The following is a 26,040-nucleotide window of genomic DNA, read 5'->3' on the forward strand; positions in this document are numbered from 1 at the left end:
TGTTGAAGTTATTAATCCAATCAACTGTCGAGCGAGCGACTACGACATTGTTTAAGTGACTCCATGCAGGTTATTAAAAAGAACCTTCATATATGGGCTGCGCCGCGGCCGCGTAGGTACTCCTTATATTTTAAGTATTGTGTAACTCTACGCTACAACAGAGACGGAAAACGAATGTGCCTTCGCTACTGGTGTTTCGCACGGAGAACATCTGTCTTTTTCAGCTACAGTGAGTCGGGTGATGAAGCTTTATATATGGAAATTTGCGCAACGATAATGACGACTAATCTGAGAGCAGTTAAGAAGATGAAGAGTGATGACTTGCTTCAAGGCCTAATAGCGTCAAAGTGTAAGGAGTACCGGTTGCAGAAGCTAAAGAGCTTGCGGCTGCTTTGCCAAACTTAAAGAACTCGACGAGTCAGACATCAAAACATGTCGATTCGTCGCGACTGTTTTGAAGGACGCTGTAGTTTTGACAAAATGTTCATCAAAGCGTACGTCTATATGCATTAGCACCCCAATATGGTGTCCCCCAAAGCTTAATTAAGTGCCAGAAAACGTGGCTTCACACGCTTGGTCGGTGCCGCGAAGCGCTTAAGTTCACAATTGCGACTCCGTCTACTAAGACCGTACATATAGACGGATTAATCTGGAACCAAACCTGGCACAATGAATTCTATTTATATTTTGGCAGCCAGTCTTTATACTACGCCTCGCGAACGCGTTCATCAAAGTAACGCCGATAACGAGCAAATGTCCTTGAATTCCCGACTAACGCTCATGCTCGCCGCAATGCTCCATTCCCGGAACGTGGAAACCGCGTTGCTGTGCAGTTGCCGTGCTACTCGCGATACAGATTGTTCGGGCCGTGCCTAATGGTGCATTACGGAATTCTTTCCGCCCGCACCGATTACCGTTTTAAGCGCCCGCTTTAAAACTGCCCCCAACCTCGCCATGTCCTTAATCGTCTTTCTTCGTGGCCGTGTGCTGAAATATTCAATGCTCACCACGAGTTCTCCTCGGCAGTTCAAGAGAAAATAGTGCGTTGTCGAGCGCGTATCGTCGGCGATGTTCATTCGGCATGGAACCTCGCATCAAGACGGCGTTTGCACTAGGCCTCGTGGAAGGGATCCTGCTCATTCTATTCGGCGTGTGCGTCACCTTCGATCGGCCCGTTCAGCCGAGACATGTCACAGCCGCCGAGGAAAAGTCCAACGAAGAAACTTTCCACCGTTTCTATCCGAGTGAGTGCTCCGGTGCATGTCAGCGCAAATTAAAATGTAAGCGAGAGATAGGAAGCGTGACGAGAGCTTATTTAAAAGTGTGATTCTGCGGCGGCAGATGAGTTGCCGTCGCAAACTGCAGTGTCACAGTTGCATGCCTGAATCGCACCGACGTCGACCTGTATGCAACGGTTAAGATGGAAAAGAGAAAGGCTGTTACCGCTTTTGTTTGCGTTGCTGTCGTTTCGTTAGCCTTCCAGTACATGGGAAAAACGGGATGTAAACGTCCTCTTCAACTGCCGCCATATGATAGCTTATAGCACCAAATACACCGTAGTTTCGCCTGTATCGCTCGCCCCTGCATGCAAGAGCCATTAGGGTTCCGTGCGGCTGCATGTGAACCCAACGCCATTGCAGTTTGTATTTCTGTTTTCTGTCCCCTGAACATATTCCTCGGGAGGGATTGCGCGCCGTCAAAGACAAACTAATATCCGTATTTTTAACATGTTGCACGTAGAAGTGTGTGCTGAAATGCGAAGTACAGTGTCTTTAAGCTTGCTTCTGCATTAATACTATATAACCCTAGCGCAATATGTACGCACTATCGCCATTGGTGAAACCACCTTCGAGCACCGCACACAATCAGACCCGAAGTAGACGGGAAGGTTCTGTCTCGTCTACTTAAAGGGGCACTAAAGAGAAAAATGATTCTTTCTGCATCAGTAAATTACCTTTCTACGACGCCAAACTCTTACCACGATAAGACGCTTGGTAAGCCAGAACAAGCGCAAGAACGAAAGACGGGTGGCGACACCTCCTTGACGTTCCCGCATCTGCTCGCTGTGACGTCATGGATTTTGATGGCATCTTCTAGGGCCTAATGCATTATATGGCGTTACAGACTGACTACATTGTGTTCTAAGGGAACTGAATATTAAACATGGAAAGTTTCAGGAACGCGGCCCAAAAGCGAAAACATAATTTGGAATCCCTGACGTCAGACTGGCGTACCGGCATCGGGGTTTTGGCGGAAAATTCAAATACTGATACTTCGACCTTCATTTTCTCATCTAATAATCAAACCATTATCTTTTAAATGACTGCCTGCAGGGTTTCAAAGAAAGCTTTATTAGCTTAAACTGATTGATTGTTTAGCTTTAGTGTCCCTTTAAGACCTTTGCTGCGGTAATTCATGCAAACTAAGGCAGGCGCCAACGTCTTCTCACATGCACTTATAAAAAAAAGGGGGATCTACTATTTCCTCTCCCCATCATTTTTGCAGAACCGGAAATACGTCATGGGAACTATGGGTTTAACCATCACCCTCCTGCCCTGCGGAACGCCGTTCAGGTGTCAGCACCTGTAGCTAGACAGTTACAGTGCAGCGAACAAAAAAATTCCTTCCTTCTTTCATTTCTATTGATTAGGACCACCGCTTACATTTAATACTGCTGCTAATTTGTGTATTCTCACTCAGTGCTGTGTTTACCTGTTTTGGCGTTGTTCTGTTCTCGCGTTGTTTCCTTCACATCCCACAATGATGTCAACCGGCCCAATTGAGTAAGCTTCTCCCAGGTTGTGATGCTTTCACAAATGAGCACCCACCCCTTTCCTGGCTTGCAGTGTTCGAGGATGTGCACGTGATGGTGTACGTCGGCTTCGGATACCTGATGACGTTCCTGCGTCGATTCGGCTACAGCGCACTGGGCAACACGCTGCTGCAGAGCGCCATCGTATTCCAATGGGCCGTCATCATGCGTGGCTTATGGCACGTGCGCAGTGCCAAAATACCGCTCGACATGGAAAGGTACCAGCCTAAATCTCTCCTTTTTTTCTGTCTGCTGCTTATCACAGTTCTGGTGAAAATATCACAGTTCACAGTTCTGGTGAAAATTAAGTTGTGACGTTTTCTTCACAAAAGCAAATAAATATTAAATTGTCAAGTTTTGGCCAAACGCGCAGCATTAGAAGCAACAGCAAGGTTTACCGTTGCGCTGAAGGCATTTCAGAACGCTGGCGGTACGAGGAGCACCGCTAGTCGTCGCTGCAGGCGTCGCACCTCGCAGCATTTTGGGTTTTTGTCCGTCCGTCTGTCCATCCATCCACCCACCCGCCCACCCACCTACTCACTCACTCACTCACCCGTCCGTCCGTCTCACCCGTCCGTCCGTCCATCCATCCATCCATCCATCCATCCATCCATCCATCCATCCATCCATCCATCCATCCATCCATCCATCCATCCATCCACCTACCCACTCGTCTGTCCGTCCGTCCATCCATCTATCCATCCATCCACCCACTCACCCGTCCGTCCATTCGTCCTCGATGGTGCGCGTGATAAGACCCAACGGAAAACCGTTGTCGTTTCTCAGCGGCCAAAGAAAGGCTTATAAAGACGTAGATTGACGTTGGCTGCTGTCCATTTAGCTCTGTTCAATGTATACACGACGGCGTGGTATACGCACACAGCGGCCCTGTACAGTGCCAAGAGCGGCCACGCAACCTTCATTGGAAGTAGTGATGAGCAGGATACGGAGGCTCCTTTTATAACTAGTGATGAAGTTAAAAGAGCCTTGCAAAACACGTCCTGGGCAAAAACGGCAGGAGTAGGTGGAATAACAGTCGATCTAATCAGAGATGGAGGAGATATGCTTGAAGAGCTTGGGGCCCTTCATACGCAATACCTCACGATTTCAATTGTAACAGAGAGCTAGAAGAATGCCAAGATTATACTATTCCATAAAAAGAAAGACGTTAAAGAATTAAGAATTGTACGCCCATCAGATCACTTACAGTATTATATGAAATATTTACCATGCTAATTGCCAATAGACTCAGGGCAGCACGTAACTTCAATCAACCAAGAGAACAGGCTGGCTTCAGGAAGGGATATTCTACAATGGATCACGTCCATGTCATCAATCAGGTAATTGAGAAATTTGCGGAATAAAACCAACTTTTCTATATGACTTTCATAGGTTATGAAAATGCATTTTATTCATTAGAGGTACCAGCAATCATGGAGGCATTGTGTAACCAAGAAGTGCAGGAGGCGCACTAAAGACTTTCCTTAAGACAGTGGCATCGTTGGACGTTATTAGTGCTTTCATTGTTCTGTTAATTTCAATGTCACTCTATATATGCATCTGTTTGGGAATTATGTTATGTTGACTGTTGTCTTGTGACTGTATGTGCTAATATATTTACACGATGTATATACCACCCGCTGACTAGACAATGTGTTATTAGGCGACAGTATCGTTTGTACTTTTGAGACTTTCGACTTCATAAGTGTGGAGACATTTGCCATGTATATTGTATGTACCCGCTGACCCGCTGACTAGAAAATGTGTTATTAGGCGACAGTATCGTTTGTACTTTTGAGACTTTCGACTACATAAGTGTGGAGACATTTGCCATGTATATTGTATGTACCATGTGTTCCTTATGTCATAGTCTTCCTGTGGAAACGTTGCGTTATAAGTCCTGGTGCTTGTGTGAAAAGATTATTTGATATTTAACCGTGAACCCTGAATGATGTATGACGGATCCACCCAAGAGATAAGAAGTAGCCGGCGCCTTAAATTGCGCGCCAACATCTCCTTATATCATATCAATAAAAAAAAAAGTGCGGGAGGCGAACGTGAATATATTGAATACCTTGAATATATACAACACTGCGTTACATAACTGACATCTAGTTAATGTACCACTGACCACAAAAATTGCCGAAGAAGGGATTTCACGAAAGAAAGCAAGAATAAAAAAAAGGCAATAAAGAAAGGAATTCTGAAGCCAGCTCATCGTTAGCGACGAAAAATCAACGCGCCGGTGATCAATATTTCTACGGTGGTAGAGCCGCTCCATTTTCACGGATCGTGTTGGCGCTAGCAATGTAAATTTTTGTAGTAATGTTTGCACGAACCTGGTATTATGAAGTATAGACTATGATGTGAGACTGTCGATGTCGCTATCAGTGACAGCCGGGAACGGTCACCGTTTCGAGCATAGTTAACGCCACGGCGATCAGTAATTTAACGATACTTATGCTTTTTGTGTTGCTCTGAGAAAGGAAGCGAAACGACTAGTTCCTGGTGGCTGTTCTGGCCAACACTTCTTTCTTGAAGCGTCGCTTTACCTGCAAGACAGCGCGGTTTGCGTTCGTTATTGAGGGGAGAAAAAGGCCCCGATTAAGGAAAACCGCATAAGACTCACTGAAATGAAGCAAAATAGTCAATGGCAGTTGGCTGTTGATATGTAGTTCCGGAATCGATAAATCAACCGCGGAACTCGCTGGCTTGAAATTTTTCGAAATGTCTCATGACAGTGCAAAATGCTGTGTGGAACGTAAGACCACAATTTTTCACTGGCTTTGACTGACTTTCACCAATTTTGACTAACTTCTTGTTGCTTGATATAAGTTTCAATTTGAAAATAAGAAAGAATCAAAAAAGCGCTACTTCTGGGGGGCCCAAAACACGTCGTTAGCTCATGAACACGCACACTAACTTGGTTGACATATTTTGGCTTCTTTACCACAATCACCAAGCACCACTCGATTACATCGCCTCCGTTGAAACGAATTCTTTCACTCAAGCTTGTCTGTTTCAGTTTTCAGTACTTATTTCGCTATTCTATTTCTATTTACTACTTATTAACGATGCTACGGGCCTTCTTTCACTGACCTTAACAGAAGTAGGTCATGAAGGAGTACAGATGGACAAAATCACATGTCACTAAGATGTTTACATCCAGATACTTGGAAACATGTGTTTTACTGCGGAACGCCCTCGCATAGAGAAATATGTTCCAGTTGCTATGCAAGGAGGTTCGGTGTGGAGCCATCGAAACCAGTAGAAGTCATTCACATCGAGGTACTACTCGAGCAAATATCACTTGAATAGCAGATCTTCGGGCGAACAAAGGCTTAGATAACATGATGTACACTAACGCAGTTGTAATTCATTCGCTTAAACATCAGTTCATGTATACTTCAGTAGAGTGCAAATTTAACATATATGGAACAATTTCTCGACACTTCTATAAACCTCCGTAGTCGTTATGGTCCGTGTATAAGGTCCCTGGCCCTACGTGTCTTAAGGGTTAACAGGATTTGAACTGAGATCAAACTTTATGCTCCGTGGGTTCACGTTCATAAGGTCTTCAGTGCTGGACCGTATGCTCCATAACAGTTTCCGCCACGCTGGCTTCGAACTGGAGATTTTCCGGCCTCATCGCTTCTCACAAGACTGTGGGCCAATAAAATTATCGGTTTCACTTGTTACTGCAAGCAGAGATGGTCACGTGAATTGCTTCTGTATGCTGCCGTATACCGTCATTAAACTCTTGTAGCTGGTATCTTCGCAAGACCGTTGTTAAAGGTCGGCAACATTGTAGCTCCTTCACCACACGCGTGACATGCCCGAAGGCCTAGCAGAATGAAGCGGTCGCGTCTCGCGCGATCAACATATTACATGGCTGGCAAGCGGCTTCGGTACTTTCAAATTGCCGAACAGGGCGTATACGTGCATGTGTTCGAAGCAAGGCATGTTGTTGGGCTAGCCAGTTCATAGATTCAGCAAAATGTTAAACTGCGCGAGGAAGACAGAACGGGAAAAGAAACATGGACGCACACACAAAGCGCAGTGTGTGTGTCCATGTTTCTGCTCACGTCCAATCTTCCTCGCACAGTTTAAAATTTCGCTGAATGTGTTAGAACCGTCGATGAACAATGACGTAGGTTTCGAGCGCACTACTGGTACACTAGTACATTGGAATTGCGGAACTTTAAGTCACAATACTGTCGTCGCTGTTTACGGCCGTTATAGAGAGTCCGCACCTTTTAAGCCTGAATCAGAATTAGTGTCAGAAAACCTTGAGCGAAAAAAATATTTACAGAAAGGCGGGGAGGTCAGCCTGAGTTTTAGATTGCTCTGACCTGCTAGTCTACACTAGGGAAAAGGGATAGGAACCTTTATCCCTAATCTTGGTCATGGGGGAGGACGTTGGAAAGGCTTGACAGGTCGTGGAGGTGAGGTGGATGGAAGAGTCAACGGTTACTCTTCCCTATCTGCGACAGCAATGGCAGACCAGACTGGGGGAATGGGTTGAAGAACCCGCACAATTACGTCGTAGTGTACTACAGCAATGTCAGTGGCCGAGAAAGGTAGGTAGGTCCAACTGGCGAGGTTGAAAGCAGTACACCTCCGTCAACTCCAGTTGACTTCTATGCAAAAAAGAAAAAAGAAATGAAATATCTGTCGCCTGAACGGTGGCGCTTCCCACAAAAAACACGTCAGAGTTTCGATCCCATTACGGAAATTCTGCTATCTACATTGTTTTACGAATCTTTGAATATCACCTGCACTTATTTTTCGTTCAACTGTTAGAACACCATCGTTTTCTGTTGGTCCCCGAAAATTTCGCTACCTATACAGTTTGCAAAAACAAGCTTCGAGCAAAGGTTCGTTAATGCTTGCTTAACTCATTTTTCTTTGTTTGTTTGAAGCCTCCTGGGTGCCGAGTTTTCGGCAGTCACGTACCTGATCTCTCTCGGCGCACTTCTGGGAAAGACGAGCCTGATCCAGAATGCCATTATCGGGATCGTGGAAACCGCGCTTGGCGCCGGCAACGAATACCTAGGTGTAGCGGTGCTCCAGGTTAAGTATACAAACTGTATCGCTTGCTCCTATTGATTTCTCCCCGACAATTTAACCATCCAAGCTCTGCTGCTGGTGTAACTATACACTTCTCGTCGCGTTAATTCCGAGTCGTCGGGTTCACCATTATCTGAAGAAATGATTCTAAGTTGCAGCCGCTCGAAAATTCGATCGGATCAATTACCTCGTTCTTAAATGTTTTTTGCTTCTTGGCGCACAATTTGTACAACTGCGCTTCATAGCACGACTTCATAGTTGGCTAAGCTGAATGTTTTCTCGATTTATGAATCTATGCGTATTTCTTGTGCTATTTCTTAAGGAAGGTTGTTTCTATGACAAAGTTCTGTCAGACGTGCCACTAAATGCTGATTTCGTCCAACTGTCTTGAGTTTGCGCGCAGGCGCGTTCGAGCAGTCGGCCCAGCTGATCCTGAAGACGGGTATTGTTGAAGAACATCAATGGCAACGAGTGTAGCGCGTATTTCGCATTTTTGAACTAAGTTTTTCGTATCGTTTGTCGTGTGTCCAGTATTTTCATGTAGTTTCCTAACGCATTTCGGAAGTTGAGGCAACTTGTTTCGAGGTGTACATTCAGCTAAACAGTAAAACAAGAAATAGGAAGTAACAAGGCATTCGAATGAGAATGTCAAGTAATTTAATGAATGACTCCTCAGCGAGCAGGCTTTCGCCTTCATCCTCTTTAGCGCATGCTAAACCGACTGTCTTTATTGTTAGCCTTGATGGTGGCAGTGGCAGTTGTCGTTTGCCGAGTTAACAAGTGTTTCTCGATCTCAGGCCGTGGATCCTGGCGGCTCCATATTCCTGCACACCTTCGGGGCCTACTTCGGCCTGGCACTAGCATTCGTCCTGCATAGGAAAGACCACGTCGGCCACCGCAGCGAGGGCTCTTCGTACGCTTCTGACGTCTTCGCCATGATTGGTCAGTTGCGCTCCTTACGGGTGGTGCGGTCAAAATCCGCGTTTCTACGTGCCGCGAAGCTAAAAGCAGCTCAGTTGCGAATAAGTAGGCATACCAACGGGCGGCACCCGTTGTGAGAAATTTCATAGAAACCGTGCACCTTTGTGTGGGAGGGAAGTGGAAGGCGAATAAACTTCACAGTGTGCCGCGCCGGTTTTTAATTACTCTGAGTTGCCTGTGTGTGCTTGCACGCAAGTGGATATGTGTGCGTTGAGTTTGTATTGTAAGCAGCCGATTTACACAAGTTGTACGTCTCCCTCTTCTCATTCTTAATTTAATTATCAGTGTAGCTGACGTGTCCTGAAACAGAAAGTGAGGCACCTGCTGCCCCACTTTGCTTATTGCCGTCCCGGCTTTCACGTTTCGTGAATTTTTCTGTGCCTTTAAATAGCACAAACAAAACCAAGATTCATGTTGGGACTCACGTTACTTACAGCGAGAACGATGAATCACGGCGTAACATGAATAACATGATTACACTGGGTGATGCACATTGTTTTCTATGTTCTTCGTGCTGGTCGTGTGCCTTCGTGTTTCATCATTCTCGCGGTAAATAACATGCGCTTCTGCAAGTACACCAATTGCCCCAAGCACACCAGCTGGCCCAAGCCAAGATACTAAGTCATTCTAGCTCTGTCCAGAACACAGCTTGAGGAGCGGAACATATTGCGTTCGAATAGCCTCCGTCGCGGTGCTGCGAAACAGTTACAACACGGCAATTCCGTATCGCCACAATACAACGCCAATACCTTCCTTGTTGTCGATTATGGCCGGTACCGCGAGCGGGGGAAACCCCGCCATAGTAATTCCCCGCCTTAGTGATTCCGGGACTTCAAAGAGTGTCGTTTAGTTTGAAGGGCAGATCTGCAGCGGTCTTGCGTCGTTGGTGGGCACCATCAGCCCACGCGAGGATTCGGTCGCGGTGCCCTCTCGCTTAGTCATTGAATGACGTCACCGTCGCCGCCGCGCGACCTCTCTCCGTTCGCTTCCCGGAATGCGTTGCTTCCTCATATGCGCTCTTCGCAAATGTCGTGTGGCACAACACGCCAGGTTGATGGTTTCGTCTTAACAAAGGGGTCTCATGTTGCTATAATGTAGCGAAATCACGTCTTCCACGGCAATACTGACATTTTTTTTCTTCTTTTTGGCATGCGTGCTGCCAAGAGACAACACTTACCTTCCCCTGCATGCGGTCTAAGCTAGCTGGTAGAGAATTTTTATGAATTCCATTTTCGTGCAGCACACTCGCAGTAGTAGTTCTGCAACAGGTGCCTTCCCAAGCCGTGGCCTTTCCAGGGTGCGGCCACACCGGATTGCTACTGTTCGGGACAGCCCTCTCAAAAGCTTTTTATTTCCCTGCAATGTCAATTTCCACGCACAAGTAACTAGGCGAGTTGGAACATGCTAATTGTCTGTCAGCGCGACACCTGACAAAGACGAAAAAGAGGAGGCGTTAACAGGCGCTCTCTGTTAACTGAAGCGTTAATGCAAACACGGGGCCAATATGTACAACGCGCTTTGCACCAAAGTGAGAAAATCGAAACTAATATCAACACCTTGTGCAACAGCACCATACCCATCACGTGTGATTAAACCTGGTTTTAATGGTTAATTTCATCCTGTGTTATAGTGACGGAAGGCTGACTTAGGCACTCGGACACATGCTCATGGATGTGAAAAGCCTGGGCTATCTTGCACGTCCGCTGCTCTCGGTGCCTTGTAACGATATGGAAAAGCGGTAAACAACCACAAGTGCGACGGTGGCTCGAGAGATAAGAGCTGGCTATGCCTTTCAACGAAATGCCGTGTTCATTGAGGCGCACGTTTATGCCCCGCCTTGTCTGGCCAACGTAGACTTTACCGCAAGAAATTAATTGAAAGCTAGCCAGGGGGTTTCACGTGCCAGAACCACGGTTTGATTAGGAGGCACACCGTAGTGGGGGACTCCGGGAATTTGAACCGCCTGGGATACTTTAACGTGCGCTTAAATCGAAGTAGACGGGTGTTTTCGCATTTCAGCCCCATCGAAATGCGGCCGCCATGGCCGGGATTCGATCCCGCGACCTCGTGCTTAGCAGCCCAACACCATAGCCACTGAGCAACCACGGCGGGTTACGGCAAGAAATTGGAGGTTGGTACACAACGCCAGTATACCACAGGGCATAAACCTGGAATTGTGCTTGATCGAACAGCCAGTGTTCTGACGCGCAGTCCCGTAGTCATTCACTCTGTCAATTTAACACAGGATGATTTTAACTTTTTAATCAGGTTTAATCACACGCGATGGGGTTGGTGCTGTTGTACAAGTTGTTGGTTTTACTTTTGGTATTCTCCCGCATTGGTGCAATCCGCATTGTATATATTGGCCACATCGATGTTTTAAAGCTTCAGTTGATATGACAGCGCCTGTGATCGTATATTAATTCGTTTTTGTCTTTGTCTGTTGCTGCGCTGGCAGATGATTGTTACGAAAAAGAATTCAGTTTCAATTATACCGGCACGTCTCTGTGCCTCGCACATCCAAATGTACTTTGCAATGGAAGCGTTGCTCATTTGTGTTGGCTCTCGTGAAGGACTACGAGAGAAGGAGGGGTTCCGGTTCGGGTTACGCATCACAAGCGTCCTGCGCATATACCTCGGACCAGGGCAAATTGTGTAACTAACAAGCCGTTTTGGAGAACCCAGCTGATTTTTGCTGCACCATCCCGCAATCATGCGGATAGCAAATTAGGCTTTTCTAATGTTCCCGCCGTCTTTACGCTTTCCATAAACGTACTTAAGCTGGAATAATGGAACGATTTTGTCGCAGATCTATTTCAACGCGTTGCTTTACGTCATTCGTCACTTTCGGTTTGGGTGATGTTCTGTGGAGTTTAATCAGTAAATGTTTCAGGAGAACTTACTCTACGAAGCAATGAAGGATCGGAAAACGAAGGTAACAACGAAAACAAAACAGTGGTAAAAAAACCCTGATATGACGTTAGTTGCATTAGCGTAATGCACAGAGGGTTGCGTTGGTTCTGAAAGCACGCTGCTTGCAGGGAAGTGTTGAGCAAAGCTGCAAATCAAAGTATCAAAGCTGCGAATCCTCGGCACAAAAGAAGCCTTTGCACCTACGCAGGCACGCTTTTCTTGTGGCTGTATTGGCCGAGCTTCAACGCCGCCACGGTCCAAGGCGCCGAGAGGCATCGTGCTGTGATCAACACTTACCTCGCCCTGACGGCGTCATGTCTGACTGCGTTCGCCGCCTCGTCGTGTCTCGACGGCCGAGGAAGACTCGACATGGTCGGTGGCGCACGTTTCCTTCGAAGAATTGAATGAGTGGTGTACGTCGAGAAGCATTGAATCACCAGGGCCCTGGGCGCCTGTCGTTCCGTGCAGCGTGTCGTTTTAGTAATGCTCACTATACTATTGCGCTTTAGGTCCACGCTTCAGGAATTAGCTACACGCACGAAATGCTCAGATAACGACACTCATGCCTACTCGTAAGCAGAATTACGCAAGCGTATTAGCGTATTAGGCAGTATTACTATCGTTGCCGTAAATTAACGTGCATTTTCCTCTTGTTTTATCCCATTTTGCTGCCGTAATGTATACGTGGTGTTAAAAATGTTTTGTAGCGTTTCACGGCGTACCTTTTTGTCGATTCCTGTACTTTGCCCTCTTGCTCCTGTACCAATTTTCCTTTCGTTTCATCTGTTTTTCATGGATGAACGCTGTCTTTCAAAGCGAAGCTTTATTTGCGAATCCTCCCAAGACATTGCTGACCGTGGCTACTGTCTCTGTTGCTACTGCCTCGCCAAATAGAACACGTAGGCGCCTGCGCAGGTGCGGCCAAAGACCCGTGTGTGTGAAATCACTTGCACGCGCGAGAGTTTCCATTACGTCAAAGACGCAGGGATGACACGGGCGAATAATAGGCGAGTCAACTTTACCGCTGTCCTTGGCGTCGCACTTCTCTCAGTGCACACCGCCGGTTGATCTCCAATCTTTTTTTTTTCAACAAACATCAAACGTCGCTTTCGCACCTCGTGATGTCACTGCGTGGACGTCTCACAGTGCGCATTCGCATTAATTGCTGTTTGCATTTCTGCATAGCTTGTGAACGGTGTGATGCATAAACATAAAGGTTACACGACATTACCGCTGTGGCCTGAGCGGTACATAAGCATACACACTGCATGAGGTCGCACGTTGCGTAAGATGACGATAAAGACAATTGTACGCATCGCTTCTACCTTTATAACAGCCAATTAACCGCTCCAGGAAGGCTTCGCATCATATATGTTGTAGCATATGCATTGGATCTCCGTAATTTATCTATTTATGCGGCTTTCTTATTTTCGGCGTATGCACCTTACATTGTCATTTATGATATGAGACATAAATTGTAGGAAACCGGAGTACCTTTTGGTGTATGGTGTTACTACATCTGGCTTGCTAGAGTCCCGTTGCGGCACTTTGCCTTCCATTGGAAGATACAGCCTCCTGAAGCACAGCATTGGTTTTCAGACTGTTTCTCCAACATCCACAATCCAATGAAGTGCTGGATGTGATATGTCAAATCTGGGAAAAATTCGCGCTCTTAAGATTCTCATCACGGTTTCTTGTTTTGCTCGGGAAGGTCACTCGGTAAGCGAGTCGTTGGTTTCAGTTAGTTACAGCTTATCACATGTGTAGCGGAAGTACAAATCACGCACGTGATTCATGTCGGTTGGTTGCCTTATTCTAGCCGACCTCCTGCATAGCGCATCAGCGTGTGTTCAACCTGATCTGTTTCGCATCTTGTTGTACGCTTTTCCAACTACAGCGATTTCCTAAGGAAAGTAATTGTTGTGCCTTTTCTAAGGATTTGATACATGATTTAAGCCGTTGGGCGGCTCATGTCATTTCTTCTAGCTACGAATGATGCATTTGTTCATTGTTTTGCAGATTTAATGCGGAAGGGCAAGCGGATTGCCAAAACAGCTGTATGTTTTAGACTAAGAAATTATCACCTCTCTACCTTTTGCTTCTTTAGACTTCGGGAAATTGAGAATTTAAATGTATAAAGTACAGCTAAACAGTGAACACGAATATGAAAGAAAGTTGTGATAGTCAGAAATGAAGCAATGTTAACAAGTGATCTTGAACGCTATGCTTTCAATACGCTGTATTGAAAACATGCGACTTGCATATATGCAAGAGGCTGTACGACAAATCTCGGGACCCTGCTTTTAGATCACACTTATTTACTCTTTATGGCACGAAACGCAGTTGCCAACACCCTACCTTATCGTTTTGTTGGTAGTTGTCTTGATTAACCAATGTTGACCCATTGGCGTACTTAGAATGTGCGTAACAGTAATATGACCCGCCGTGGTTGCTCAGTGGCTATGGTGTTGGGCTGCTGAGCACGAGGTCGCGGGATCGAATCCCGGCCACGGCGGCCGCATTTCGATGGGGGCGAAATGCGAAAACACCCGTGTGCTTAGATTTAGGTGCACGTTAAAGAACCCCAGGTGGTCAAAATTTCCGGAGTCCCCCACTACGGCGTGCCTCATAATCAGAAAGTGGTTTTGGCACGTAAAACCCCAAATATTATTATTAACAGTAATATGAACCCAGTAAACGCTTACCACACCAAGGACTTACGTTTGTGAACTCGTGAAAACAGCTTCTTCGAAGAAGCATTTTCTTCCCAAAAGATAATGATCCATAAGGGTGTCCTTGCAAGTAGGCCGCAGTATAGCGCACGTAGGCGTGACTTCGGGGTCTTCAGGAGTCGGTTTCAGTTACCTACCAGACGACGTGAATGACAATTACGAAAAAAAAAAATTCCGAACACTTTCCATCGATATATTAACATTTAGTAAGTGCCATTCTCTGAGTTTTCTGCTCCTACTAAAACTTTACTTAGCGCACTGCTCAATGAAGTGAACATTGGTGAGTCGTTTAACTGGAGTACGCGTTTTCGCATCAGTAAGAAACCATTCTGTGTTTTTCAACCTACCTACGTACTTTTTGTGCGTTTAGCGCGCGTGAGCAGTGTCTGTCGCAGATTGGCGCAAACTGTGTTTTTTTTTTATCCTCGACAAATTGCAGGTCCACATACAGAACTCAACGCTTTCAGGTGGCGTTGCCATTGGCAGCATTGCCAGCATCCTGGGTGAACCTCACAGCGCCATCATAGTGGGCAGTATAGCCGGAGGAATCTCGGTGTTGGGATACAAGTTCATTACGGTGAGCGAGTTCATAGTTCTTGTAATTTGTGCATCCCGACCGCTGTAGAAACGGCCAACGGTGATTTCGACGCTTGACTATCTAGAGTGCCTTGACGTTCGTCTTCGCCCCACGATGATCGCGTATCCTAAAGTTCGGCTTCCTCGCATAACATGCACGCAAGCGCGGGTGCAAGTGTTGTTTACGAAGCAGCAACATGACGTTGCGGGAGGGCCCATATACTATCGTCACATGATGACGTGGATAGCTCAAGCGTACGCGTGGTAGAAAGCTGCTTCATTAGAAGCGTCACGTGACGGCGTAGATAGCCCGGGCGCGAGAGGAAGTTTCTTTCGCTTATTTGACTCCGTTACATCGGCTTGCCAGGACCGACAGCGCGTCCGTCGGTGCGGGCCGGGGGGCTATCGAATGCGAGGTGTTTTTTGCAAGCAACATCTATCATTATGTTTTGAAGACCCTAATTTTAATAATTCGAGGCAGCGATTGTTCAAACGCCGACATACATACTTGCACTCACATTACAAAGTTCATTAGCACTTGGAGCAAACGGTCAGTGTAAGCGGACATCACAAGTTTTACTTAAACATGTAGCAAACAGCTGATGCAGGTGGCGTTAAAAAAGGAAACCTGATAACGCAATTCAAATCAAAGTAATCAGCTTACCATCAACACGGACATTTCGTTCGCCAGTCAAAGCACATCTCTGCTGAGTGGGACGTGATCGGCTGTAGTTCAAATATACAACTTGGACACTAGGTCGTTATCTCTAAATCACCAATCGATGGCAGCGAGTGATTAAGTAGGGCGCTAACATCGCCTTGTCACGCTTCTAATTAGGCTGGAGTCGGTCGTAATGTTAAATGCCAACGTAGCATAGCCGCATTTCGCATAAGGTACGAAATTCCGCAAGTAGGTTTCCCCGCACATCTTTTTCGATCGAATGAACATTGCGGATCTAAATTTATGAGCGCTGCCGAAAACGAGCATGCGCACGCTGGCGACTTAGAAAAATGTTTCCCCTCCAGATGAGAACGGTGTCGGCTAGGTCGAATGAGCGAAGAAACGGGATTGCGGAACCTAGCGCACGGCCTAATTAACAGGCGTTGTCGAGCTGTGGCTCTCATACTGAATCAAAACGGAACCAGAAGACACTCGGATGGACATCACACAATCAAATTCTTACAAATCAATAGGGTTTTACAATGAAAATAATGCTCAGTGACTGGCATGATTACGAAGAGAGACAATACAGAAGGAGCCTCCAGCAGCACCCCGGCGAATCTCACTGTCAAACATTGCAAGAACGGAAGCGTAGACTATTGGGCCAGTTGGTGCATCATGTAGTGTCGTTTCGTGGAAACACAGGCCGGAAAAAACGAAGTGGAATAGAGCGTCTGTCCTGTCCGCTCCGTTTCCCCTCGCCTGTATTTCCGCTCGACGACACTGCACGTTACAAGAACAGCCTTGCCTCTTCCTCTAAAATGGTGCTTCCTGGGGAACTCTTGCTACGAGACTGAACTAGCCTCGCACGCGGGATAACCATAAATTCAGTCTGTGGCTGCCTCCACATCCATTTCTTACGTATACTGTGAACAATTTTTCGTGGCAGTGACATGTCGTGTGCTTTGGTGTGTTATGTAGATATACAGAGAACTTCTATTGTACAAAATGGGACGAGCGGTCTTCAGGCTGGTCGGGGCCGCTATTCTAGGGCTCCGCTGGCGTGAGCTCTTCGGCACGCCTGGAGTATGGCAGCCTTCCGGGCTGCCTCCTCCGAGCTGGAGAGGACGGTCTCCTATCCCTCTCGCGTTGTGGTTTCGTTAATGTTTTTCTTGAGGTGCCTCGGCGCACTTCCATGAGATGTGGTCCAGCGTAGGCTCGGCCCCGCATCACAGGCATGCATCTGGATATCTTTCTTTATCTAGTTTGTGTAGAAGATGTAGATGCGGGGCAGTTTGAGTCTGCAACATCCTCCAAGTGACTTGTTCCGCTTTGCTTAGTTTCCGATGTGGTGGGGGTTCGAGCACTCCTGCAACGTTCAAGGATTGCCGATCGGCTCCAGTCCACTGGTTCGGGTTCGATACTCCCCTCACTCTCGGGGGGACACTGGCATGTTGCCTGAGCAGTGGCAACCGTGCGGGCGAGTTTATTTTCCCTGAGGCCTGTGCGACCGGGTGTCCAGACGAATTTGATTGCGCCGAGGTCCTCGTATTTAGTTATTATTTTTTCAGCTGCCCTGAAGACCCTACCTTTCGGCAGTTTCTACACGCCTGCGTAGAGTTCATCAGCATGTGGGCTTCCTCACTTGTGTTGGTGTGCCCCGCGATAGCCGTAGCGATGGCTATCTCCTCGGCCTCGTAGTTTTTTTAAGCCCACGCTGTGGTGCTGGTGACTTCTCTGTAACTTTTATCTATCCCTGTGGTTTTAAACCATGGTATACGTGTTCTGTGTACTATGGCGTCAGTGTAGTATGTGTTACTCCTGCCAGTCTATGCTTTCTTGTAGTGCTTGGCCCAAGCTTCTTTGCGTCCCGGGTTTAGGACGGGGTGCATCCCTTTTCAGATTGGAGCGACGGTGATTTTTTTTTCCTCTGGGCGGTTGTGAGGTCTGCCTATCTGTTTTGGAGTTCCGCTCAGTCTCTGAAACACATTCTGCGTAGGGTGTCTCGTCCCGTTGTTGACTGCGTGAGCCTTGACTTTTGCGCATTGAGCTGTGCCTCCATTAGTTCCTATAAGGTACTCGAGAGCCCAAAGCCAAAAGGAGTTCCGTTGAAGTCGTTTGGGGGAGCTGCATAGCCTTTTGTAAGCTCTCCGCAGACATGTTTCTAAGAAGTCTTTCTCCGTCTTTAGCAAGTTGTAGTAGGCAAGACTGTACAGAATTCTACTTTCGACCAGACTTTTGACAAGCCGAATTGTGTAGTTCTCTCTCATGCCCATATTTGTTGATTGACTCTTCTGATCATTCTAGACACCTGTTTGACGGATGTCTGAATACGGTAAAGGTTGAAAGCGCATCTTTAGTTTGACTGAAGCCACATTCCTAGGATGCGGATGGTAGTTTTCTCCTCTATCTTTGTCCCAGTCATGTAGACCTCGAATTTGTGTCGCACGTCCGTCGGGACCAATCCGTTCCTCTTGCCTTTCCATATCCTAAATTAATTCTGTTTTTTTTTGTGTATGGGGCGCATTACATGCCGCGTTTCATTACGTATGCCTCGATGAGCCTTGCGGCTTCCTGCAGTCTCTCTATCCTTTTGTCCCAGTGAGCCTATGGTCGTCCAGACCGTCAAGTCGTCCACAGACATGGCGGACCGTATATGCGGCTTGTTCTGGAGTGCTCTAGTTAGGCCTAGCATGCCTTCGTTGAAGAGGGTTGGAGAGATTACTGCCACTTGGTGATGCTCCACGATGTGTCACTTGTATTAATCTCGATTCTAGGGTGCTGATTTTGATTTCAGCAGTGCAAGGACTCGGGAAGGCCCTAGATTCTTTCCCCGCAGTTTGTGTCGGTGAGGTCGTCCAGAATCCCCTGATGGTTCGCGTTGTCAAAGGCGCCTTTTATGTCAACTGCCATAACATCAGCATCTCCTCTTTCAGTTGGAGGAGGACGTCCTGAGCTGAGAGGTAGGGCATGAAGCCAAAGGTGTGCGGCATCAGGTTTTTGTTTTCAAGATGGCATGCAAGTTTTTTTTTACCACCCTCTCGTATAAATTGCCTAAACGTCTAGGCAATTCACATGACGTCAACGACGTCAATTTATAATCTCACGCCATGTACATGACGTGAGAGATGTGGGCCGCAGGTTTGCTACCTCCAATTTCTTGCCGGGCTTTGGGATTAGATTTACCTGGGCATGATATCATTGTTGTGGGATGGCGCCTCGTGCCCAGTCCTCGTTTATGAATGTTGTAAAGGCCTCGATGGAGTAGTTGCTCATTTTTCTAATCATTGCATTGGCGATTTTGTCCGCTCCCGTTGTCGTATTTCTTGTCATGCACCCGATAGCTGCGTGAATCTCGAATTCACCGATGGGGGCGTCCAACATATGGTTGAATTTCCCTTGATATTCTGTGTTGTAGATAGGGGGTGCTATGTCTCCTCCAAAGCACTTCTCCTCCACCTATGCCAGGAATTCCTCCTCCGTGTCTGTGTATGTATGGAGCAGGCGTTCTCGCGCCTTATTGGTATCGCCCTTAGTTTTGGTCGAGTCTGTGACGGCTCTCAGTATTCGCCACCTTTTTCTCCTACTCAGCGTTCCGCCCATACTGCCTCAGAATCACTTCCGATTACTTTCAGTGAGTTCTAGGGTATATTCCTCTGCCCCGCCCCCCCTTTTTTTGTGTGTGATTTCAGCAATGTGTATTTTGAGTTTCAAATTTAGTTTTTGCCTCTTCCACCGTTTGGTGAACCCCCTCCGGGCTTCCCATAGATGAAGCAGACGGAGATCAACGCCTGGAGCTTCCTCCGTGGTGGCCACATTTTTCTCTAGCGACAATCTCTTTGTGACTGCGGAGGTTACCACACCATTCGTCCAAGGTTCCTATGTCGAGTTCCGCATCTGTTGTGCGTTTACTCGTTGGTTTTGCTGTAAAATCAAAATCTGAACATGATTAGAAGGCACTCGTGCTTGTCACAGGTCATGCTCTATCTGGCAACTTTGTGTTATGTTTATACTATAGTGATGCTTTTTTAAAGCAACTCCGAAAGGTTTGACGTATTTTAGTTTATTTATATTTATATTGCTCTCTTGTTCAGTGCGTCCTTACTAGCTGCATTTGAGGCTAGCGGGCTTTTAGAAGGCAACCTACCATGTTGTTTCGGTTAGTGAACAGCAAAACTATGTGTCGAACCTTCTGGACACGCGTGTACGCCTAGTGTACTCACGTGCAGCGCGGATTTGAAATATCGGAGACGACATGGAACGTGTTCGCGGTTCGGCTCGGCTGATGTGGCCTCTCCTTTTACCTCTGGGTTCGATTACCAGTGCGGCTGGTTCTCTTTTTAAAAGCGAATGTTTTTTTTTCTTTCTTTGCGAGCCTCGCCCGGTTTCGTCACCGTGGCGTCTGGCTGTTCTCTTGCAGAATAGGCCAACCAATTGCAGTGGGATACACGCGCCGCGCGCGCCGCTTCGCTCCTTGCTGCACCACGAGATGGCGCTCGCCTCCGCGCCTCCGTGGCAGAGGCGGCGCCAACCGTGCGGGGGCGGGAAGAATAAAAAAAAGAGAACCTGAAAGCTCGCCTCCGTCCATCGGCGGCAGCGGAGTCGGCATTGCATTAGGCTCTTTACAATGCCTGAATAAAGCTTTCTCTGTCATTCTGTGCGGGCATTCAGTAAACACAAACTCGTGTTTCGACTCTTCATGCACTCACACTAGGCTTCGCTATATGTAGATTCCAGCTCGTTGGATCTGCTGCATTTCTTTTTTTCAATTTCTTTTCTTTTCCATCTCAGTGAAATGCAAGACGAAACGCGTAGGCTGTGACGGTCGCAACTTAAAGCCCTGTGATTCGGTTAAGGGAACGGTATTTATTTAGTACGAATACGTGAGTAAGGCGCAAATAAGTAGTGGCGCATGACAAATAGGCCTATGGTCACCGCGAGTCAGGGCCCATGGTGCTCTGGAATTTGAATAATGCGCGAATGGCTTTTAAGGTTGACCTATAGTCCCCTGTATATTCTTTAATGCCTGTAAATCTTGACATTTCATTGTAGCTTTATTCACGCAGCGAGCCCTTCCGTTCAATATGCAAATGTTCGTTAGGAGAGCTCGCAGCGCGTCCTGTGGAAACTGTATCTGCACTCAGAAACAACGAGCGTTTGCTGACAAACATGTAGCACAGGCAGCGCGAGGTCTCTCTTGCCTTTCTGGAGCACTCGTGGATATTGGAGATTCGTTCAACATGAGTAACGCTGCAGGGCTCATTCTCCGCTACTTCGCAGCCTTTCCTGTCTCGTCGCTGGAGCGTACACGATACATGCGGCGTGCACAACCTGCACGGCATGCCGGGATTACTCGCAGGCGTCAGCAGCATCATACTGGCGGCCACAACGTCCCACGAGTCTCATGGCGACAGGTGAGTATTCGTGTGCGAGAGATAAAATCGGGCAGGTAGCAGGGTAGTAACATTTGTTGCTTGGCGTGAGTTGGTTGAATAATGAATGCATATTAGCGTGAATTGGAAAGCGAGGTCCTAAAAAGAAGGGGACAGAGTGCCCGCTCTGTTCCTTACTATACCGTCCTTCTCGAGTCTTTGTTTTCCACGTGGCGCTAATATGCATTGCAGGGTGACCTCTGTAAGCTTTTTCAGCACTGTGTTTGCGATGCTTTACTAATTTCTTCATCTTATGTGGGGAGGGTGATAAATTGCTGCAGCTGGTAGTTCTTTGTTCTCAAGTTTGGTAACTTGACGTGCTTTCACGGGTCCTTTTCTATGAAGAAACTTTCAGTTGATTTCGACTGGTACATTCATCTATATGCATGGATCTTGTACACAACAAGAAAGGGAACATAGATGTTGTCTCCAATACATATTAATCCACGATAGCGCAGTAATTAATGGCGACTGCCAGTGTCTGACCACTTTTGCATAGGGCCATTTGTTAACACTAGCAGGTCTATTTACTTTTCGCACCTTCTTGTGTAGACGGTGTGTTCAAAAACAGTCCCTACGTTTGGCTCTTATTAAAGGCAACTAAATGTTAATGCGCTTCACTGCAAGCGCGTAGCAGCTTGCAGTTGAAGAGGCTTCGTAGAACCGATTTCAGAACAGAGGGATAGAGAGAAGAAATAAAGGCATGGAGGTTAACCAAGGTGTCGCCCGGTTGGCTACCCTAAACGTGGGGAAGGGTAAAGGGGGAACAGAGAGTTGCCTCGTATTATTACGGATATACTGTGCTGTTGCGCACACGCTCGCATTTCCAGATAGGTGCATAAGTTTGAACACATTCGCTTTTATAGCCTCACAATCTAATCATTCTCACGAGATCAACGAGCAGGGGAACTACAACCAAAGTCGGGCTGCGAGACTAGCTTCATGGTTTCTTGTGCTCATCCCCGATGCGGCGTATCCTGCTCCGATTCTCAGCCAAGACGACGTATTCTTAGGGCGCGTGCCTGAAACCGTGCGTGTCGCCACTCGCATAACACTTTACCACTCTGGGTAAAAAGAAGGAATCTTGTCACGGACAGCTATATAGTTGCTGTGAAAGGATTGCGCAGCATCTGCACCTTTCGCAGCTTATTCTCCATCTATCCGGCGAGAGCGTCCGTGTTCAACGTGACCAACGGTCATGGCTTCAACGTAACCTATGGGCTGGGCCGGTCCGCCGGAGAACAGGCCGCCTACCAGCTCTGGGCTCTGCTCGCCACGTTGGCCATCGCCATCTCTGGCGGCCTGGCCACAGGTGACTCCTTCGTTGATTTGAGAAGCCAAGTTGACGGGAATGCGAAATAGGAGAGTATGGTTTGAGGTTTTTTTAAGCTGATATAATATGGCGGGAATGTACGCCTCTTTTAAGCACCACGTGGTGCGTCAATGCGGCGTGCGTCTGAGCAATAGGCACACACCGTGACCTGTGTGATGCAGCTAAGTGGAGCTCCAAATGCATTCGGTCACACATTCAGGGTGATGTTCTCGCACACACCCTTTATATGGAGTGTTACGAATGTACATGGTGTTAAATAGGTGCAGTGGAGGGTGTAATTACGAAACACACCCTTGTAATGCGTGGGGCGGACATCTCTAATATGGTGCTATTCTCTGTGTCGCAGAACAAGGAGAAGCACAGTGAACTAAAACGCTTCATAAACAATTTGATTGCGGTCACAGTACCGCAGCTTGCACGGCCTGCCATTCTCGTGGTACCCTGGTCTTGGCACAAATCAAAATCAACCTGTTCGTGGTGCCTGTTTACACAAAGGTTAACTAAACGGGCAGCGTAGCTGCTTAATTGGTTTAAACATGAGGCATTATTGAAAGCCATTAACTTATTCTGTTTACCTCACGAGAACTAACACCCGTAACCAAGCCTTGCGTCTCGATGTCGGAGCATCGTTGTCAAAACAGTAACCTGTTCATCAGGGAACGGTGGTCATCGGTCACGCTGATTCAGCACGCCCAACTCAACCTCACGGAATAATACCAAGTATACCACGTGTAACGAATATTGAGTTAAAGTGCTTCAGTTACTAGTTGCACATTTTCTTTGTTTATCTCGCCTCAACTTCATTGTCTCGCAGACAGTGAGGAGCTAAGCAATCTACTTTGTCAGCTCGCCCATGTAGACATTATTCATTCGGCTTGTTCGATCGAGTACTTAAGTATGCGCGAGTGTCCTATGTCGTTCATAATTGTTCATTTACTGTCTTATATTGATTATCTTCAGGGCCGCGATGGTGTCACAGAAGGAAGAGGGCGCAGTACATTAACTGAAATGCGTTAGAAATGCGAGAGGTGAAGGTCAAAATACTCATTAATGAACCTCACAATACGATTCACGTATATTACGGTAACAATGTAACAATATTACTGTAATATTACTGTAACAATGTAGTGGGCTAATGCACCAAATCATTGCTCGCTATGGTACGAATGAGTCAATACATTGGTTGATACGATGACGTGAAACGTGTGCTTTATGATGACTGTCCATATGACGTGAAACGAGCCATCAAATGAATTCGTTTTTTAGTTAAGGGCTATAGAAAAACGGATGGAAGGCTCTCTGTTACGGCCAGTAAAGATTATCAGTTTCCGTCATTAATTATTATTGATATTAACGAAGCTTTTCGAGTGTTACATGCGTGCATAATTTTGCCGACAACATCCTTACAGTTACGACAAAAGGTGGCCGTGGCCTACCTCTCTTATCTTTCGCAGCGCCATACGTAGTATCTTCCTCTCTCTTTCTCTTTTTCTTCTGTGAAAATAAAGCGTTCACGTTATATCATGTGTAGCTTTCGCTGTCATACACAGTCAGGAAAATAATATATTTTCTGCAGAATCATTATGAGTATGACTGTTGGTTAGTGAAGGTACACATATACATGCCTTGGAAGGGAGCGACTCTTAACGTACCCGTAAAAAGACAATCAACGAGCGAACTTTCGTTGAACCCGGGGACGTATTCTGCGACGATCACTTCGGCGATACCGTCGCCTTCGCGTGACGTAGTGCTCAACTAGCCAATCGGCTCATCCGATTTTGGTCAACCAGCCAACCAGCGCGCGCCTGACGGCGATACTATTGCCGAAAGTGATCGTCGCAGAATACGTCTCCCGAAGCATTGCGCTCTGTCCTGTCTCTCTTCCTATCTTTCAATCATGTATTTTGCGCACTACGTGTTTAGTCGAACGAATGTTCGTTGGTGAACGTTTGTAATGCAAACAACATTCTCATTTGTTTCTTAAGTGTCGTTCATACCGCTGTGGCCTCCCTGTGCGTTCGTGCAGGACTCTTGGTTCGGTTGGAATGCTTTCAGCCCGTGGACGTCCAAGACCTGTTTGACGATGGGGTTGCTTGGAGCGTGGCGGGTCCCGAGCTGCCCACGTTCCTGGAAGTGAAGCCACGAAAGGCCTCTCCTCCAAGAAGGCCGCCAGTCCGGTTCAAAAACCGCGTCATGAGCATTGTGCGTGAAACCAAGGCTAGAGCTGTAGGCCTCTCTACCCGCTAAAGGACAAAAATATCGGTCATAGAATGGTAACCTACCTGGTACTACTACTGAACGATGGAAGCAATGTGAATAAAAGAAGTGCGATGATTCTATTTCAGGCATTTACCAACAGGGAATCAAGCTTAGTTCGTACCGCAGTGCTACAGACGTTCGCACTTCCAGAAGGGGTGTGAAGCTCGAAATAGGACACAGACTAAGAATAGACACGTACAAGCTCAGTCGTATATCATCTTGTCTAGACCTCAGACGTTAATACGTCCACATTTCTGTTTAGTGCGCTCGAATACTGCGCTGCAGAGCAAAGAAACAGCAATAATACATCAGGTGATATATAGGTTCAATGTACCGCGTTGACACTGTTTTGCCCTCACCTTCTGCGGCTTCCGCTCTTAGCGAACATTGAATGCGAGGGGAACATTGGCAGCTTATTGCTATCCTCACTGTGAAGCACAAAGACAATCTGTGTGCAACACATTGAGGAAACTCGATGATCGTCCTCTGATTGGACAAACAGTACTAGAGCACCGTCCCCACCAATCATCGGCTCAGAAGGCCGTGAAGGCACTTTTGCGCTTTCTGAGAACGTCTGGTTTGCAGGAGCGGCTTTGACTCGATGACTGTCTGTGCACGTCTGCACGAGCACTACGCGCAGATGCACTAGCGTTGCCGCTGTGCGGCCGTGTGCAAATTCCTAGGATACGCCCGTCTGAGAGGAGCGGAATGTAAGGTGGCTCTGCTAAAGGCTCTCTGTTGTCCCTCAAATCGGCCAGCGACGCACATGCCGTGCGTCCCAGCTGAGGATAGCCAAGCTGCTCGACGAAGCAATAGATTAACAAAAAAAAAAAGCTGCATAAGATACAATTATCATACCCGAGGTGTTAGGTTGTCAGAGGTGTGACGACCGAACACCGGACGTCTTGAGATCGTATCTTGCGCCGTGTTTCCTAAATCATTCGTTTTTTTTTCCCAGTTGCACAGCTTGGCTAACGTGAGCGTGGGACAACCTATGCAGGGCGTTTTCATTTTTTTTAGCTGCACCAAAATTTTTAACGATTGCCTATGAGAAATTGCTGAATTCAAACCCTCGATCTAAATTACTCGATGAGGTGGCCATTACTTCTACGAGAAATCAAAATGTTCAATTGAATAAGTAACGTAATCACGCTAATTAACATTTAATTAATTACTTTACGCCGCACATTTCAATCTACGAATTGCAGCCGCTGACTCCACAAGGCATATCTACTTGGAAGGAATTCTCTGGACAGCACCAGTTCCGATAT

At 46.9% G+C, this 26,040-nt stretch overlaps 1 protein-coding gene across 1 annotated transcript; it reads left to right on the forward strand.

The window, feature by feature from the left end:
• The first annotated feature begins 784 nt into the window (after positions 1 to 784).
• LOC135914657 (ammonium transporter Rh type A-like) lies at positions 785 to 24,827 on the forward strand. Its single transcript, XM_065447587.1, has 9 exons — positions 785 to 1,244; positions 2,847 to 3,030; positions 7,735 to 7,885; positions 8,680 to 8,824; positions 11,985 to 12,148; positions 14,948 to 15,085; positions 21,026 to 21,159; positions 22,323 to 22,489; positions 24,537 to 24,827. Exons 1-9 carry the CDS (start codon positions 1,082 to 1,084, stop codon positions 24,755 to 24,757), a joined length of 1,467 nt encoding a protein of 488 aa, XP_065303659.1. The 5' UTR covers positions 785 to 1,081; the 3' UTR covers positions 24,758 to 24,827.
• Positions 24,828 to 26,040: the final 1,213 nt, after the last annotated feature.

Source organism: Dermacentor albipictus, chromosome 4 (assembly GCF_038994185.2).
Source record: "Dermacentor albipictus isolate Rhodes 1998 colony chromosome 4, USDA_Dalb.pri_finalv2, whole genome shotgun sequence".
Lineage (NCBI taxonomy): Eukaryota > Metazoa > Arthropoda > Arachnida > Ixodida > Ixodidae > Dermacentor > Dermacentor albipictus.

Coding starts and splice junctions, on each gene's coding strand:
- LOC135914657 (XM_065447587.1), top strand. CDS start 1,082: ATGGAACCTCGCATCAAGACGGCGTTTGCACTAGGCCTCGTGGAAGGG. Junction 1,245..2,846: donor TTTCCACCGTTTCTATCCGA/GTGAGTGCTCCG, acceptor CCTGGCTTGCAG/TGTTCGAGGATGTGCACGTG. Junction 7,886..8,679: donor TAGGTGTAGCGGTGCTCCAG/GTTAAGTATACA, acceptor TCTCGATCTCAG/GCCGTGGATCCTGGCGGCTC.